Source organism: Hemibagrus wyckioides, linkage group LG11 (genome assembly GCF_019097595.1).
Source record: "Hemibagrus wyckioides isolate EC202008001 linkage group LG11, SWU_Hwy_1.0, whole genome shotgun sequence".
Classification (NCBI taxonomy): domain Eukaryota; kingdom Metazoa; phylum Chordata; class Actinopteri; order Siluriformes; family Bagridae; genus Hemibagrus; species Hemibagrus wyckioides.
Window position 1 is genome coordinate 10,173,333 of NC_080720.1, and position 15,718 is coordinate 10,189,050.

General features: G+C 41.1%; 1 protein-coding gene across 9 annotated transcripts in view; it reads right to left on the minus strand.

Moving 5' to 3' along the window:
- ptprfa (protein tyrosine phosphatase receptor type Fa) overlaps window positions 1-15,718 on the minus strand; it is a 211,210-nt gene that overhangs the window by 55,682 nt on the left and 139,810 nt on the right. For 6 of the 9 annotated variants that reach the window (XM_058403026.1, XM_058403025.1, XM_058403028.1 and 3 more), the window contains 4 exons: window positions 15,291-15,424; window positions 14,818-14,962; window positions 10,411-10,716; window positions 5,826-6,019 (listed from right to left, as the gene is read on the minus strand). In XM_058403026.1, the coding sequence (XP_058259009.1) occupies window positions 5,826-6,019; window positions 10,411-10,716; window positions 14,818-14,962; window positions 15,291-15,424 (779 nt within the window). The remainder of the gene's footprint in view (window positions 1-5,825; window positions 6,020-10,410; window positions 10,717-14,817; window positions 14,963-15,290; window positions 15,425-15,718) is intronic. The other 3 variants (XM_058403030.1, XM_058403033.1, XM_058403031.1) reach the window with 1 other exon arrangement.

Here is a 15,718-nt window from a genome sequence, read left to right on the forward strand (position 1 = left end):
AGATAAAGTGAGAGAGAGAGAGAGAGAGAGAGAGAGAGAGAATGATAGTACTGTACTGCCTACATCTTGGCAATGATGAACTTCTTTCGGTCATGTCAGTAAATATATCTGGAGAGCAGGATGAGGCATGTACCATGATTATATTTATTCAAACCCATTGGAAAGAATCTTTCTTTGCATTGTGAATTAAGCTTGTTTACTTATAAACTGTGAACACCAGTCATTATTATTTTATTTTTATTTATTTATTTATTTATTTATTTATTTATTTATTTATTTATTTATTTATTTATTAATTATTTATTATTTCATTTAATATTTTATTTTATTAAATAATAATAATAATAATAATAATAATAATAATAATAATAATAATAATAATAATAATAATAATTATTATTATTATTATTTTGCATTTCTTTGGTGAATATTTTTGAGATTTGCCCTTGGGTGCAATATAAAATAAACTTCTTCTTATTTATTTATCTAATACAGCTCTCAGAAACAAAAATTGTGGAAACTGTGCACTGGTTAAAATACAAAAAAATCTTTTTCAACATATTGCACAAATTCTTCTCATTTTATTCCTTTCCAAATGATAATAATTTCAAAGTACAAGAGATCCAAGGACTTATTGGGGCAGGTGTCACATAAATTCAGTGATATAAAGGACAGTATCTATTCAGTATAAAATATAAGTAGGTAATAAAGGAAGAAAGTTAGAGTATAATTACCAGGGTACAGATACAAATTTCTAGAGTTAAACTATATGTACTATGGGTGTTATTTTTATATATTCGTTAACGGGTTGATTTAATGAGGATTTATTAGGGAAACCGTGCATGTTATTCAAACTTCAGACTTGAAGGGCTATTCAGAAATCACAGGAGACGGTTGTGTTTAACTCAACAGGGTGTTCACAATCACAATCCACTGAAATAATAAATAAGGCCAAGATTAAATACATAAATACCTTTTTGTATAGAGGACATCATTTTAATCAGAGGCATAAGCAGAGAATTAAATTCAAGTAAACTGCAAATCAGAGATCAGCATAATGGACGAGTGCTTGGTCAGCTTCTCCTTTAAAGTCTCAGCATGTTTCATTTACAGGAAATTAACATAAATATAAGTCAGAATAGCTAATTAAAGGCACGATATATATACACGCACACACACATTACATTAATATGACCTTGATTTATTACGTTTTGCGCCCCAATTATTTTAGGGCACAATATAAGAAAATAAAATACAAAATAATTTCATTGTAATATAATGAGGGTAGAAGCCATATTGTAAAATTAAACCAGTGATTAATGCGATAATTAGAACTTGGACTAGTCATGCAGTAAATCGGTATACTGACAATATGCTACCGCTTTTCCCATTCATATATCATCCTATTAGTCTTTTAAATTTTCATTAATTTCAATTTACACTTTATTTCAGATTGAAATTACTTTTATGTTACAGTGTATGACATTTGACGGTCCGTCTTCAGTCTGCATTTATCTATCCCTATTTTGGGGGCATAAAGGCCGTGGTTTATGTGCGACGGAAAAATGCTTTCTCTAACACTTCTACTGAAAAAACGGCTGTCTACATGCATTTCATTTGAATAATCTGAATGGGGAGCCCAGAAAATTGATTGCAGCATCTGTGTAACTCATCTCTAAATACACATCATTTTCCCATGTAAATATTGATGTACATTTTGGATTTTATTGGTTGATATGCCATATGCGTGTGTCTATCTGTCTGTCTGTCTGTCCGTCCGTCCGTCCGTCTGTCCGCCCGTCCATCCATCCATCCATCCATCCATCCATCCATCTATTTATCTATTTATTCATTTAATATAGACCTAAGGCTTCATCTTAGCAACTTGGTTAGCAAACCATAGTTAGTCAACACTCACAGTTCCATTGCCTTTGTTGCCATGAATTAAATTCTCCTGAATGTAAATATGGCCATTGGTAGTTTACAAAGACAACAAAAGGATCCACCCATCTCCATATTTCCTTTACCATTAGGTCAACAGATATGGGTTAATCCCAGGTCTCCCAGTTTTAACTAAGCTCTAACTTTAGGTCACAGTCAGTGACGCAGTAACACTCTAAATTCTATATACAGTAGTGTGAATTCACAGTGTAGTGTGAATATGGAACTGTAAAGTGAGGAGAGAGAGAGAGAGAGAGAGAGAGAGAGAGAGAGGGGAATTTAAAGGAATGTTAACTTGAACTTTCATAACACCATTTAGATCCAGTTTCTAGGGCTCAAACCCCTGAGTAATAACAGCTGTTAAGCCTCTAACACCAAGACTTCTTGGTTTTTAATCGCAGCCCTTGAAATTGTTTACCAGTCACTACCGAGCTCTAAATCTAGTTTATTTTAGTTCAATTTAGTTTCAGTTTTAGTCTCAGGTCAATAAAGGCCTAAATCACGGTTACTCTTTCACTTGTGGAAGCACTGAAAGAAAGAATTATCTCGAAGATATATTTGGATCAGCCATGATTTGCACTCTTTTCTTCCTCATCCTTAATGCAGGTCTGCAGCCTGGTGATTTCTCTGTGGTGTAATTTACCCGTAGAGTCTGACAATGCAGAGCTGAAGCAGATGGAAAGAGGATGGTGGATATAACAGCAATTTTTACCCATATATTTTCATCCATTCTCAGAAGAATTACAGAGTGTATATGTAAAACTACTCAAATCTCTGTATGGTGAAGGGTCTCTTATGTTCAGATCGACCTGTTCCATCTGTTCTTAATAGACTGAGCAGGATGAAGACGTGTCTGTTCAAAAGAATCTGTATCAGGGTGAATGGAACTTTACCCAGAAGTATCCGTAATAAAACGCATCCTTTACTCCTGTTCCAATTTTAGGTTAAGTTTTCTGTTTTAGAGTTTGTTAGCAAAGCGACATGACCTGTACTATTCATGGGGGAGGGTTTGGCAGGAAAAACTCCCCCCACACAACTGGATTATAGCTACTTCTCTTCTACTAGACAAGGACACCAACCTGACAAAACAGGCCACTCAAAATGATTCAGCACCACACACATGACATACCCAATCCGTCACACAGATTTGTGACACAGGCTGTCCCAAATTAATCTCATCTCTCCATCACTCACTCTCTCTCTCTCTCTCTCTCTCACACACACACACACACACACACACACACAAACACAAAGCACAGTTCATTTGGCTTTTCAATACAGACAACAGAATGCTGCTATTCATCGATTGATATGCAGACAGAAAGAATGAAAAAGTGCCTATTAAGTCACAGTGACATTGGGAACAGAACCAAGTATATGAGTGAGAGAGAGAGAGAAAGCAGGAGAGAGAGAGAGAGAGATAATGAATAAACAATTCTGATCGCTGGAACAGGGAAAGAAACAGAAAAGTAGATAGAGTGAGTGAGAATGACAGAAACATTGCACTCCTTTCTCTTTCACTGAGAAAATGTCAAATCTACATGAGATCACTTGGAAAATGAGAGACAAGGAGGAAGAAAGAGAGAGAGAGAGGGGAGAGAGAGGGAGAGAGAGGGGGGGGGGAGAAAGAGAGAGAGAGAGAGAGAGAGCAAAATAACTATTAACAAAAATTAGTGAGAGGAATATAAACAAAGAGAAATAGACAAAGAGAAAAAGGGATGGACAGAAAAAGATAAGACATTGAGGGTAAAAAAATTATTAAGAGAAATGAGGGCGTGAGATAGACACCAGAGAAAGAAAGATAGAGAATCCAGAGAGAGGTTTAAGAACCGATGGAGATTGATGGGGACAGTAAAAAAGTGCAGAGGTGTGTGTGTGTGTGTGGTGTGTGTGATTGTGTGTGTGTGTGGTTGTGTGTGTGGTGTGGTGTGTGTGGTTGTGTGTGTGTGTGGTGTGTGTGATTGTGTGTATGGTGTGTGTGTGGTGTGTGCGGTTGTATGTGATTGTGTGTGTGGTTGTGTGTGATTGTGTGTGTGGTGTGTGTGATTGTGTGTGTTTGGTTGTGTGTGGTGTCTGTGTGTGTGTATGTGTAGTGTGTGTGATTGTGTGTGTCTGTGTGTGTGATTGTGTGTGTGGTGTGTGTGGTTGTGTGTGTGTGTGTGTGTGGTTGTGGTTGTGTGTGTGTGTGTGTGTGTGGTTGTGTGTGTGTGTGTTTGCAGGTGTGCAAGGGGTTCTCTTTGCACGCACAGATAAGAGAGGAATGCAGATGATGGTGGAAATGGGAGGTGAGAGTTTTATCTGCTGCAGTAAGATGGGAAAACAAAATGAGACGAGCAGAACGGCACACTGATGACTAGCATGACCTTTCAGAGAGATAGATAGAGAGAGAGCGAGAGAGAGAGAGAGAGGATGAAGGTGAAGACAATAAAGATGAAAGAATCATAGCTGGCCGTTTCTCGGACTGAATGTCGGTAGTTATTTCATTTGGCATTTTTTCTTTTAAATTGGGTTCATTTATTATAAATGCTAACTTTTTTTGTTTTTATAATGGAGTTAGTCATAGCTGAAACGCACAGCATGTAAACAATACTGCTGGACTGAGACATGAGAGAAGGAAAATTCAGTAAACTGTTCTGTACTGAAGGGAAATTATGTTAAAGATGACAGTGATGGATTGTGTTTAGTGCAAGATGACTTAACCAGCAGTGTTATTGTTGCTCCCCGAATAAGCCTCGGTGCATCCGTCATCTTGAAAATTTCACATCACAATAGACGTCGATTGTTAAGCAAGCCAAGACTACAAAGGGGAATTTTCGTTTTCATTGGCTCGAGGACGTAAAACACATCTCAATGAATTTCTCAGTGTGAACAAGCTACCTGCACTGGAAGAGGCTAGTGCAATAGATTGAATTGTTAAAGTCAGCCAAACGCTACTGCAGTCTAATGGTTAGAACTGAGAAGCTCAAGAGGAGTTTCTTCCCTCAGGCATCAGACTCCTGAACACGGACATGCCCATTTCATCATTTCTGAGGATTCTGTAAAGACTCATCGACTCCATTGTAATTCTGCACACTGCACTTTACAGTTACTGCATGTAGTTGACTTGCACATTAAATATAACACTTTCCAAGTTGAGATGAATTGTCTTTATTTGTCACATATACATTACTGCACAGTGAAATTCGTTCTTCGCATACTCCATCCTTGGGGGCTGGGGTCAGAGTGCAGGGTCAGCCATGATGCAGCGCCCCTGGAGCAGGTGGGGATAAGGGCTTTGCTCAAGGGCCCAACGGTGGCAGCTTGGCAGTGTTGGGGCTTGAACCCCGATCTTCTGGTTAACGACCACCGCCCATTCTGTACCGTTCTTACATGTGACATAGCTGTACTACATGTAACATATACACATATTCTACCTTATTTACTATTATTACTCCTTATTACTTAAATTCATTCTTTTTAACATAGTTCTTAATTTATTTACACAAATAGTCTAGGAGGAGTGCCCGGGTTTTCATTATATATATATAACTGTGACCAATAAAAACCCTGAATCTTGAATAAGCAATGTTGATGGTCTCCCAAAAAATGTCCTAAATACTGAATGTCTGGTAAATTTGAATATACGAATTACTGATAATCACAAAAGTCTCACCATTTCTCCATTGTGTCCCAAACCACTAATCATATAACCAGCGTAGGCCTAAACACTCTCACAAACGCCTCATGATAATGAGTCCATTATGAACATGTTCCTCTCTACTACATTATCATCTCACGTCTCATCAGCATCAAAACGACGGCTACACAAGACTCGGACTGTTTAATGCTACTGTACGTCATTTTGGATTACTGCAGTAAGGTCAGCTGGCTTTTGTGTTTATTACCTGAGCATCGGGAAGTGCTACGTCCAGGATAGTGGGCTGTCCTCGAGGTTCTCCGTCCTCCACACGGGAGTAAATCACCTGATACCCGCGGATCTCTCCATGCTGCTTCTGCACCAGCGGAGATTTCCAGGTCACGCGGAATGCTGTAGAGTTCACTGCGTCCACTTCCACCCTGCGTGGCGGAGCTCCAGGCACTGCAAGAAAGACAGAATGTTACACACACGTCTATCTATCTAACCCTCGGTCTGTTCGTCCATGTACAGTATGGATCTCTTTATTTGCTGCATGTCTGTCTGCCGTCAACTCGGATTACTGGCCAACAATGATTTTGGAAAATAAACACTGCACACAATAATATGACCATTTTCTGTTTGCCTGGGGTAAAAATACTGTATCCATCACCATGACGAACTCTAAAGGTCATTGCTTTTTTTTGTGTTTATATACTACGGGGTCCAAAAGTGTGATACCACTTATGAAAATGCTTCTATTTTGCTATTTTAAATGATATTACCAGCAATAACCATGAGTGAAAAGTCGAACCTTGCATTAATTATGACAGCATACACTCAAGATTCAACAAGCTTGTGTAAAACCTGACGATCCACGTTTGATCAGATCCACTGGAGTGTCGTCTGAACACGTGCTTCACTGGAAGAGATAAGACTGGTGGAAAATCTGACCTTTTGTACAAAAGAGCTAACATGATAAGTATCACAAATGTGCTTTCATTAAGATTGGGAACTATCTATCTACCTATCTATCTATCTATCTATCTATCTATCTATCTATCTATCTATCTATCTATCTATCTATCTATCTATCTATCTATCTATCTATCTATCTATCTATCTACCTACCTACCTACCTACCTACCTACCTACCCAACATCCATCCATCCATCCATCCACCCATCCATCCATCTATCTATCTATTGTGTCTGTAGCTGCCATTTTATTTGTGGGTGTGAGTAGGAGGAGAGCTCACATTCCCACCCACACACACATCAGCAACTACTGTGGAGGCGAGCTTGTGACCCCCCCCCACATTCTCTCTCTCTCTCTCTCTCTCTCTCTCTCTCACTCAAGCACTTGTTCATTTACTCAATCGCTCACTCACTCTCCCACTCACTCGCTCACTCACTTAATCGCTCACTCACTCACTTGCTCACCCACTCACTTACTCACTCACTCGCTCACTCTCTCTCTCACTCACTCTCTCACTCACTCACTTAATCGCTCACTCACTCTCCCACTCACTCGCTCACTCACTTAATCGCTCACTCACTCACTTGCTCACCCACTCACTTACTCACTCACTCGCTCACTCTCTCTCTCACTCACTCTCTCACTCGCTCACTCACTCACTTACTCACTTAATCGCTCACTCACTCTCTCACTCACTCTCTCACTCACTCTCTCACTTGCTCACCCACTCACTAAATCGCTCACTCACTCGCTCACTCTCTCTCTCACTCACTCTCTCACTCACTCCCTCCCTCGCTCACTCACTCCCTCCCTCCCTCCCTCCCTCCCTCCCTCCCTCGCTCGCTCGCTCTCTCACTCACTCACTCACTCGCTCGCTCACTCACTCACTCGCTCGCTCGCTCACTCACTCGCTTGCTCACTCACTCACTCACTCACTACCTCACTCACTCGCTCGCTCACTCACTCGCTCGCTCACTCACTCTCTTGCTCACTCACTCACTACCTCGCTCACTCAATTGCTCACTCACTCTCTCACTCGCTCGCTCGCTCACTCACTCACTCCCTCACTCACTCGCTCGCTCACTCACTCGCTCGCTCACTCCCTCGCTCGCTCACTCACTCGCTCGCTCACTCCCTCGCTCGCTCGCTCACTCACTCGCTTGCTCACTCACTCACTCACTCACTACCTCGCTCACTCACTCTCTCACTCGCTCGCTCACTCTCTCACTCCCTCGCTCACTCACTCGCTCACTCACTCACTCCCTCACTCGCTGACTCACTCACTCCCTCACTCGCTGACTCACTCACTCCCTCACTCGCTGACTCACTCACTCACTCACTCGCTGACTCACTCACTCACTCGCTGACTCACTCACTCACTCGCTGACTCACTCGCTCACTCGCTGACTCACTCACTCCCTCACTCGCTGACTCACTCACTCCCTCACTCGCTGACTCACTCGCTGACTCACTCACTCACTCACTCGCTGACTCACTCGCTCACTCGCTGACTCACTCACTCACTCACTCGCTGACTCACTCGCTCACTCACAGCACCTGTGAGACTTGGAGACGAATACAGATCTGTTGTCGATAAGGCGGATCAGCAGCAATGTAGATGTTAATGATAGTCAATAGAAGAGGAGAAGGCAGAGCAAGCAGCGTGAGAGGTTAAAGAGCTTAGTGCTTTGAGATCACCATGGCATTAACACTCAGACTGCAGTTGTATGTGTGTGTGTGTGTGTGTGTGTGTGTATGCCTCTTTAAATTGGAATGAATTAGCTTGATGTGTGCTCCTGGCGGTGGTAGTCAGTGTTTGGCCTTCAGGGGAAGGACTGGGTGGGGCTTGTGCACAAACACACTCTAATATGATCTGTGTGCAGGCGAACAAGAGAACTCTTTTATTTTATCTAGTTTATTTCAATTACCTAGCTATTAGTCTGAGAGATGCATAAAGCACACACACACACACACACACCACTTCTCTCTCTTTCTTTCTTTCCTTTTTTTTACCAATATGTTTTTTTTCCATCAGCTAATTCACTTTAGATATGAAATATTACTTTTCCATCATTCCTGGCTAATATAAGTGCTGTGTGCTTTTTGCTGAGTAAAACTAATAACAGCGACGAGAAGAATACATGATAACAGTTTGTGATAGGAACATAGATGTTAAAATGACAGCCTCTAGAAAAATAAGGATTGACAGAGTTTGACAAATAACACTGCTGAAAGAATCACAGATGGCCCAAGTGATAGAGGAAAAGTGACATACTGCAGGCAAAGAGTGAGGCAGGATGAATCAACGCAGGTGTGTGTTTAAGCAGCTCAGCCTCATTGCTCCACTGGTGTGAAAAATGCTTTGCCTGCAGGATATGCATCGAGAAGCAAGGAGAAGTGTAAGGAGCAAAGGATGAAAGTGAGAAAGAAAAGGGGGCGCGGCCAGAGAGAGGACGTGGAGCTCATGCTTCGCCATCCGTTCAGCTGTCAGTCAAAGTGCTGAGCACACAGCAGAGGCAGCATTAACACACACACACACACACACACACTTGCACCTGATGTGGTCCACATGACAGTGAGTGCTTTCACCCTTTGCTCACTAATCCCAGACATTTTGCACAACAAGACACAGCTGCAGTCCTGCAGTTTGATTGTCATGACATATCATCTCTCTCTCTCTCTCTCTCTCTCTCTCTCTCTCTCTCTCTCTCAGTACTTACCATTTCTTTCTGTCTCATTATTTCTTTTCTCAGCTGTTATATGAATAATATTTTATTTATTTTTAGTAACCATTTTATCCTGGAGAGGGTTAACACACACACACGGTGGCAATTTAGACCGATCTATCAACAGACATTTATTTTGGGGAGTTGGAGGAAACCTGAGAACCTGGAGGGAACTCACACAGATGCAGGAGGGAATCTGTAACTCCACACAGACAGTAACCTAAGCTCAGGATCAAACCTGGGACCCTGGAGCTGTGAGACAGAAACACTACCCTCATATCCCCTCCGGCTTCATACTGGATACCTAAGAAGAGCATAAGAGCGTTGCTAAAGAGTGACGGAGGGTGAAATACCCTGTTACTAGAAACACGGCAACTTTTTTAATGCATCATGTTCTGCAGCACCATGCTAATGAAACATTCAGAATGACTCTGAAAGAAAGATAAGAATCTTAAAGCCCCTCTGGAAAAAGAAGAAGGTTTCTGAAAGATCTTGAAGAGTGCAGACAACATTTTGGGTCTGTGGAGCAACTGGAAAACTGTCTTGAATAATTTTGTGTAAAGATTTTGAAGGGAATAAAATCGGAGAGATTTCAAGGCAGTAAATAAGGATATGAAGCAAATAGGAGACTTTACAAGAGGCTGGAAGGAGTTCAGAAGTATCTACAGGATAAGAGAGGTGCTCTGGAATTTAGAAGCAGCTCTAATGAGTGCAAGGAAAAACTGGAAAGATGTTTGAAAGACATAAGGTGTTATGGAGTAAACAGAAACATTTAAAAAAGGCTTGGGGGAGGTAAGAATGAGCTGATACGCGGTTCAAAGGAATGAAGAAGAAAGGTTTCGTGAAAAATCGATAAAAGTTGAAGCTTGAGATTAGAATAAGTTCTATAACAAGTCTGAAGCAATCAGAAGTTCTGGGCATATCCATTATATAAAAAAAAAAAAAACTGCAGAGGATTTGGTGTGATTGGAAGGGTAGAGAAAATATGGTATTTTCGGAGCTTCAGAAAAACTTCAGGAGCAGTTGGAAGATTTTTAACAGATTATAGGGAATCTAAATGGTAAAGAGATCTTGAGCAGCTGGGAAGATTTTGAAGGAGTTAGACATTTTGAAGGAGGTGGACAGATTTTTGAGGCGGTTAAGAAAGCGTACCATCCTCTTGGGTCCGAATACTGGTGCTGCTGCTCTCAGGACCCGGCCCGACGTCGGTATGGGCTTTAACCCAGACGTGGTACAATGTCCATTTCTCCAGTCCCTCAAGCACATAGCTGGTGGCATCAGCAGGGATGTCCCTCACCTCGTGACGCTCTTGGTCCTCCCCTGAGGGCGCCTGATAGGCCAGGGAGTAGCGCACAATGTTCCCATGGCGACTGGCAGCAGGAGGTGCCACCCAACTCACCTTGATGCTGGTAGAAGAGAGGCTGAGCAGTTGCACGTCCTGAGGCGGGGCAGATGGGGCTGTGGGTGTGGAGGTCAGAATCATACATCAAGAAGGAATGGACAAGTTTATGTACATTAGTAAGCAGAAATACAAAATAATTTGTAATTTCTGGTTCATCTTATGTCTTGAATCAGGGCCATTAGGGCAGATTTGTAGCTGTGTCCTGACACTCTTCATTATTTTTTACTGAATGTATGTCAAATAGATGTGATAAGTACAGGTCAGCACTTATTTATACCTCATGATTTCCTCATTTGAAATCTGCAGTCGCATTTATCACCATGATTTAATTCTATGAGAAGATCTGGCAGAACACGTTAGATAAATCCTACACATTCTGCTTGTGCACCCCCAAATCCCCATATACGGTAAAGAACTTAAATCTCAATTTATGGTTATGCATGTGCAATCCATTGCCTCAATTATATTTGGAAAACCTACAATGGTGTGAAAAAATCCCTCATTATTATCATCTTTGCCACCGCTGTGTTCCACTGTAGTCTCTTCCACTGTAATGTGTTGCGGTAAGATCAATATGAATTTGTCATGTAAGACGTGTCATTATTCGGCTGAAAGTTGGTTGGGAAATTCCCGGCCTGTCTCAATTTCTCAGTGAAATGTGCCCGTGGCTAAAAACCCTAGAGAAGAAAGGGTTTGAGTGTGTACAGGGATGCTATTTATGCACTATGTTGGTGTTCTGGTGGAAAGTGGAGCGAGTTGCTGGCAGACATTGACTAAAACTGCACAAATGAATTCAACTGATGAGTCTCACATCTCAATCAATGAACTGTTATTTTTTGCCCTACTTTACATTTTATCTGTGCACCATGTTGTGAGCTCTATAGTCAGTCATTACTCTGTCAGTTATTCTGACCTGATTGACAGTTGACTAGTGAGTTTTCAGCAGCTCCCCATAAATCAGTTTATAACTGCCACCATTGTACTTTTCTAAAAAATAATACACACGCTCGGGGGTACAACATTATCAGGCATAACATTATGACCACCTCCCTAATATTGTGTTGGTCCCCCTAAACCTTCATGCACTGTGTATTCTGACACCTTTCTATCAGAACCAGCATTTACTGCTTCAGCAATTTGAACGACAGTAGCTCGTCTGTTGGATCGGATCACACGGGCCAGCCTTCGCTCACCACGTGCATCAATGAGCCTTGGCCGCCCATGACCCTGTTGCCGGTTCACCACTGTTCCTTCCTTGGACCACTTTTGATAGATACTGACCACTGCAGACCGGGAACACCCCACAAGAGCTGCAGTTTTGGAGATGCTCTGATCCAGTTGTCCAGCCATCACAATTTGGCCCTTCGTCAAACTCGCTCAAATCCTTACGCTTGTCCATTTTTCCTGCTTCTAACACATCAACTTTGAGGACAAAATGTTCACTTGCTGCCTAATATATCCCACCCACTAACAGGTGCCATGATGAGGAAATAATCAGTGTTATTCACTTCGTCAGTGATCATAATGTCAATCAATCACGTTCTGTGTTTAAAAAATGATTTTCGTATGCACAGCTGATAAATGATAAACCAGGTCTTTCACTAAATATAGCACCACTCTCAATTCACCATGGCATGACTTAACCTGTGCCTGGACACACTTTATTCTACAGCAGCTTGGCCTCTTGAGTCCTGAGGAGCAGAACTACACTAAAAAGCGACAAAGCCTTTGATAGAAAACATCAGGAGAGAAGAACACACCATTTGGCCTGGAGGATAAACAATCCCACATATGATAGGCAGACATGGAAAAGTCAGCTGCTTCTCCGGTGTGTATTTGGATGATCTTGCCGAACTTTCTGGGAGTTGCCATGAGGCTTGCCATAGGTGCTTTTTATTTTTTCATGTTTCCCATAACACACACCAGTAGCAAATCCTGGATTTGTTTGTTGAGTTATTTGTCTTGGACATTGTCTAGCATTAATGTTGTTTTTTTATTAATATAGATAGACTCTACTATATTTTATTTATACAGTAAGGCGCACAATTCCCAGGTTCCATCAGATGATCCAACACTGTATGTAGCTATTTTTCAAGAATTCATTATTTAAAACTGAAATTGTTTATTTTCCTGTGGGAGAAATCCTAATATAAATCTGAATGTCTTCTTTACACTCAACGACTTGGGAAGTAGTGGTGCTGAGGCTGCTGCAGCCCTGACTTTCTACATTTCTAAAGTACATCTGCTCACATAATAATAATAATAATAATAATAATAATAATAATAATAATAATAATAATAATAATAGGTATATTAATATCATAAAATATTATTATTATTATTATTATTATTATTATTATTATTATTATTATTATTATTATTATATAAAAACGTTTTTTTGTGATTGCTCTAGACTAAAATGCTTGATTTTGTTGCTTTTTACAAAATGTGTGATAAAACTATAAAACTTGCCAAATTTGTTGTGCTTTTTGTGTGAAAACCAATTATCTGGCAAAATCGCAAGCACAGGATTCCTCTTTTAAGCTCCAACTAGTGAAGATATATGTAATTATTTTCTATGAAAGCTGTACTCATGATTTGAAGAGGTGTGTTGTGATGATGTCACATGATGCGTCCAAATCTGCAGAAAATCTGCTGTAATTTTGGAAATATTATGGCGTTTGCTTTGATTTTATGTTCATTTCAGAGATTGTGAAATTCTGGGGGAATGTTAAATTGCAATTGAAAAATTTAAACCCCAATAATGTCCTGGGCCAGTTTGACCTGAACAGACCTAAAGTGTCCAAGGAATGAGCACACTATCAGCCTGTTGTTAGTTAGGTTTGAAGGCAGGGTAACACCTGACATACCCCTTTTCCTGCTTCCCTTTATATGTTAACACCCCTGCTGCTTTTTTTTTTTTCAATAAGCAGTCAATTTTGCATTTCTGTTCGTGATGAGAGGGGGATCCAGCTCCAGCATTTGATAAGCGACTGAATAAAAGCGAATCTGTGGTGCTCGCAGTGCACTTTGTCCCTGACTCTGCAGGTAACCATTGATTCTGCTCAGATGATAATCATCAACCGGTTTTGATGGTGGTTTGACTCCAGACAAAGCGCTAAAACACGTCTCCTGATGTGCTCCTGTGAGCGTGAGGGGTCATGATGGTAACCCACTGAAAAAGGTAAAGGAAAAGGAGAAAGGAAGAAAGTGTGAAGGAATGAGGGAGAAAAGGCACCCCGAGAAAGATAAGGGCGAGGGAGATAAAACTGAGAAATGATTGAGGGGCAAAACCTGGAAACGGAGAGCAATACAGAGAGTGAGAGAGAGAGAGAGAGAGCGAGAGAGAGAGAAAGAGAGAGAGAGAGAGATGTGGGAAAGAAAATAAGCATGCGAGACAAACAGAGTATGATGAGATGATGAGACGAGAGATAATAGGTGAGACAGAAAAAAATACGAGAGTGAACAAATGGGAAAATGAGAGAAAAGGAGAAAAAAAAATCATGGATGAATAAGATAGATTAATAAATAGGAGAAAAACAGATGGAAAGTTAGAGTGAGAGAGTCGACTTTGAGGTCATGCCTCTTTTTCAGCTGCCAGTCAACGCATGCACTAGCATGCACCCATGCACACACACACACTCACACACACACTCCCCAAGCTGTCATAAACACTTCAGTGTGAGTGATGGAGAATTGGAGGAGTGAGATTAGAGTGAGCACACCCGTCACTCTGACATCATTGATAAAAAACAAACAAACAAACAAAAAAATATGTGCCACAGTAACACAATAACAGTGACTGGGAGGCATGAAAAGCTGAAGCGTCTGGAAAAAGTGTGTAGATAAAATCTGAAGTGTGCCATTCTTTACACGCCAACTTTTTTTTTTTTTATATCTGTGATGCATGACTGTACTGAAGTAAAAAAGGATGAATAAATGAAAAAGAGAATGAAAGTGCAAACAACAGGCAGACGCTAGCACAATATCATGAGCATTCACTCAGTCATTTGCATATGGTATGAAAGCAGGGAAAAACAACATTAAAGCTTTTTCTGTCATGTCAAGAAAAAGCTATTGGATTGTGTTGTGTGTATGGAGTGTGTGTAAAATGTAGGTGGAATATGTGTGTGTGTGTGTGTGTGTGAGGTACTTACTGGATTGGGCTGTGCGAGCCTCAACGGGCTGTGTGTACAAGCCTAAACCCATTCTGGAGCGTGCGGCCAGTGTGAATTTATACAGAGTGTCAGGCTTCAGGCCCTCCACAGCGTATGAACCAGCTGGGTCAAAGGTCACATGGTTCTGTAAGAGATATACAAAATTAACAACACAGTTGTTGCCATTAATAGTATTACTCATGTTAAAATAACAGCTCAGGCAAAAAAGTAACGTAGCTTTGAGAAAGCTCTTAATAAATGTTGTGAATCCCAAAAGCAGATCTATTTGAAATTCATGAGGTTATTTATTAAGGTGTGTGTGTGTGTGTGTGTGTGTGTTAGACATGCAAATCTGTCCTGTTATACTATTCCTACTCTATGAACCTATAAACTACACTAGCATTGCAATTCCAGTGCAGACATGCACCAGACATGACCTGCTGTCTGAGTACAATGTGTGTGTGTGTGTGTACCTTGTGTCCAGAGTCAGCTTCCCAGTAGGTGAGCTCATATTTAATAATTTGGTCCTGAACAGGCCAAAGCCAACGCAGCATGATCCGAGTGTCAAGCTCCGCCTCTGCCTCCAATTCACTTGGCTGTGCTGGAACTGCAGAAACCCACAGTCAGTCTCACACCTTACACACACCTGAGCTCTTAGGGTCCTGACACACTAATCCACTCGCAAGCTGTTAGGTGCCTTCGACACACTCACACACTCTCTCACACACACCCATACACTCTCTCACACACGCTCATACACTCTATCACCGACACCTGCACACTCTCACTCACCCTCACACTCTCTTACACTCTCTCACACACTCTCACTCACACTTACAGTCTGACACACATACCCTCTTTTATGCTCTCATACGCCCTTACACATACACACAAATTCACA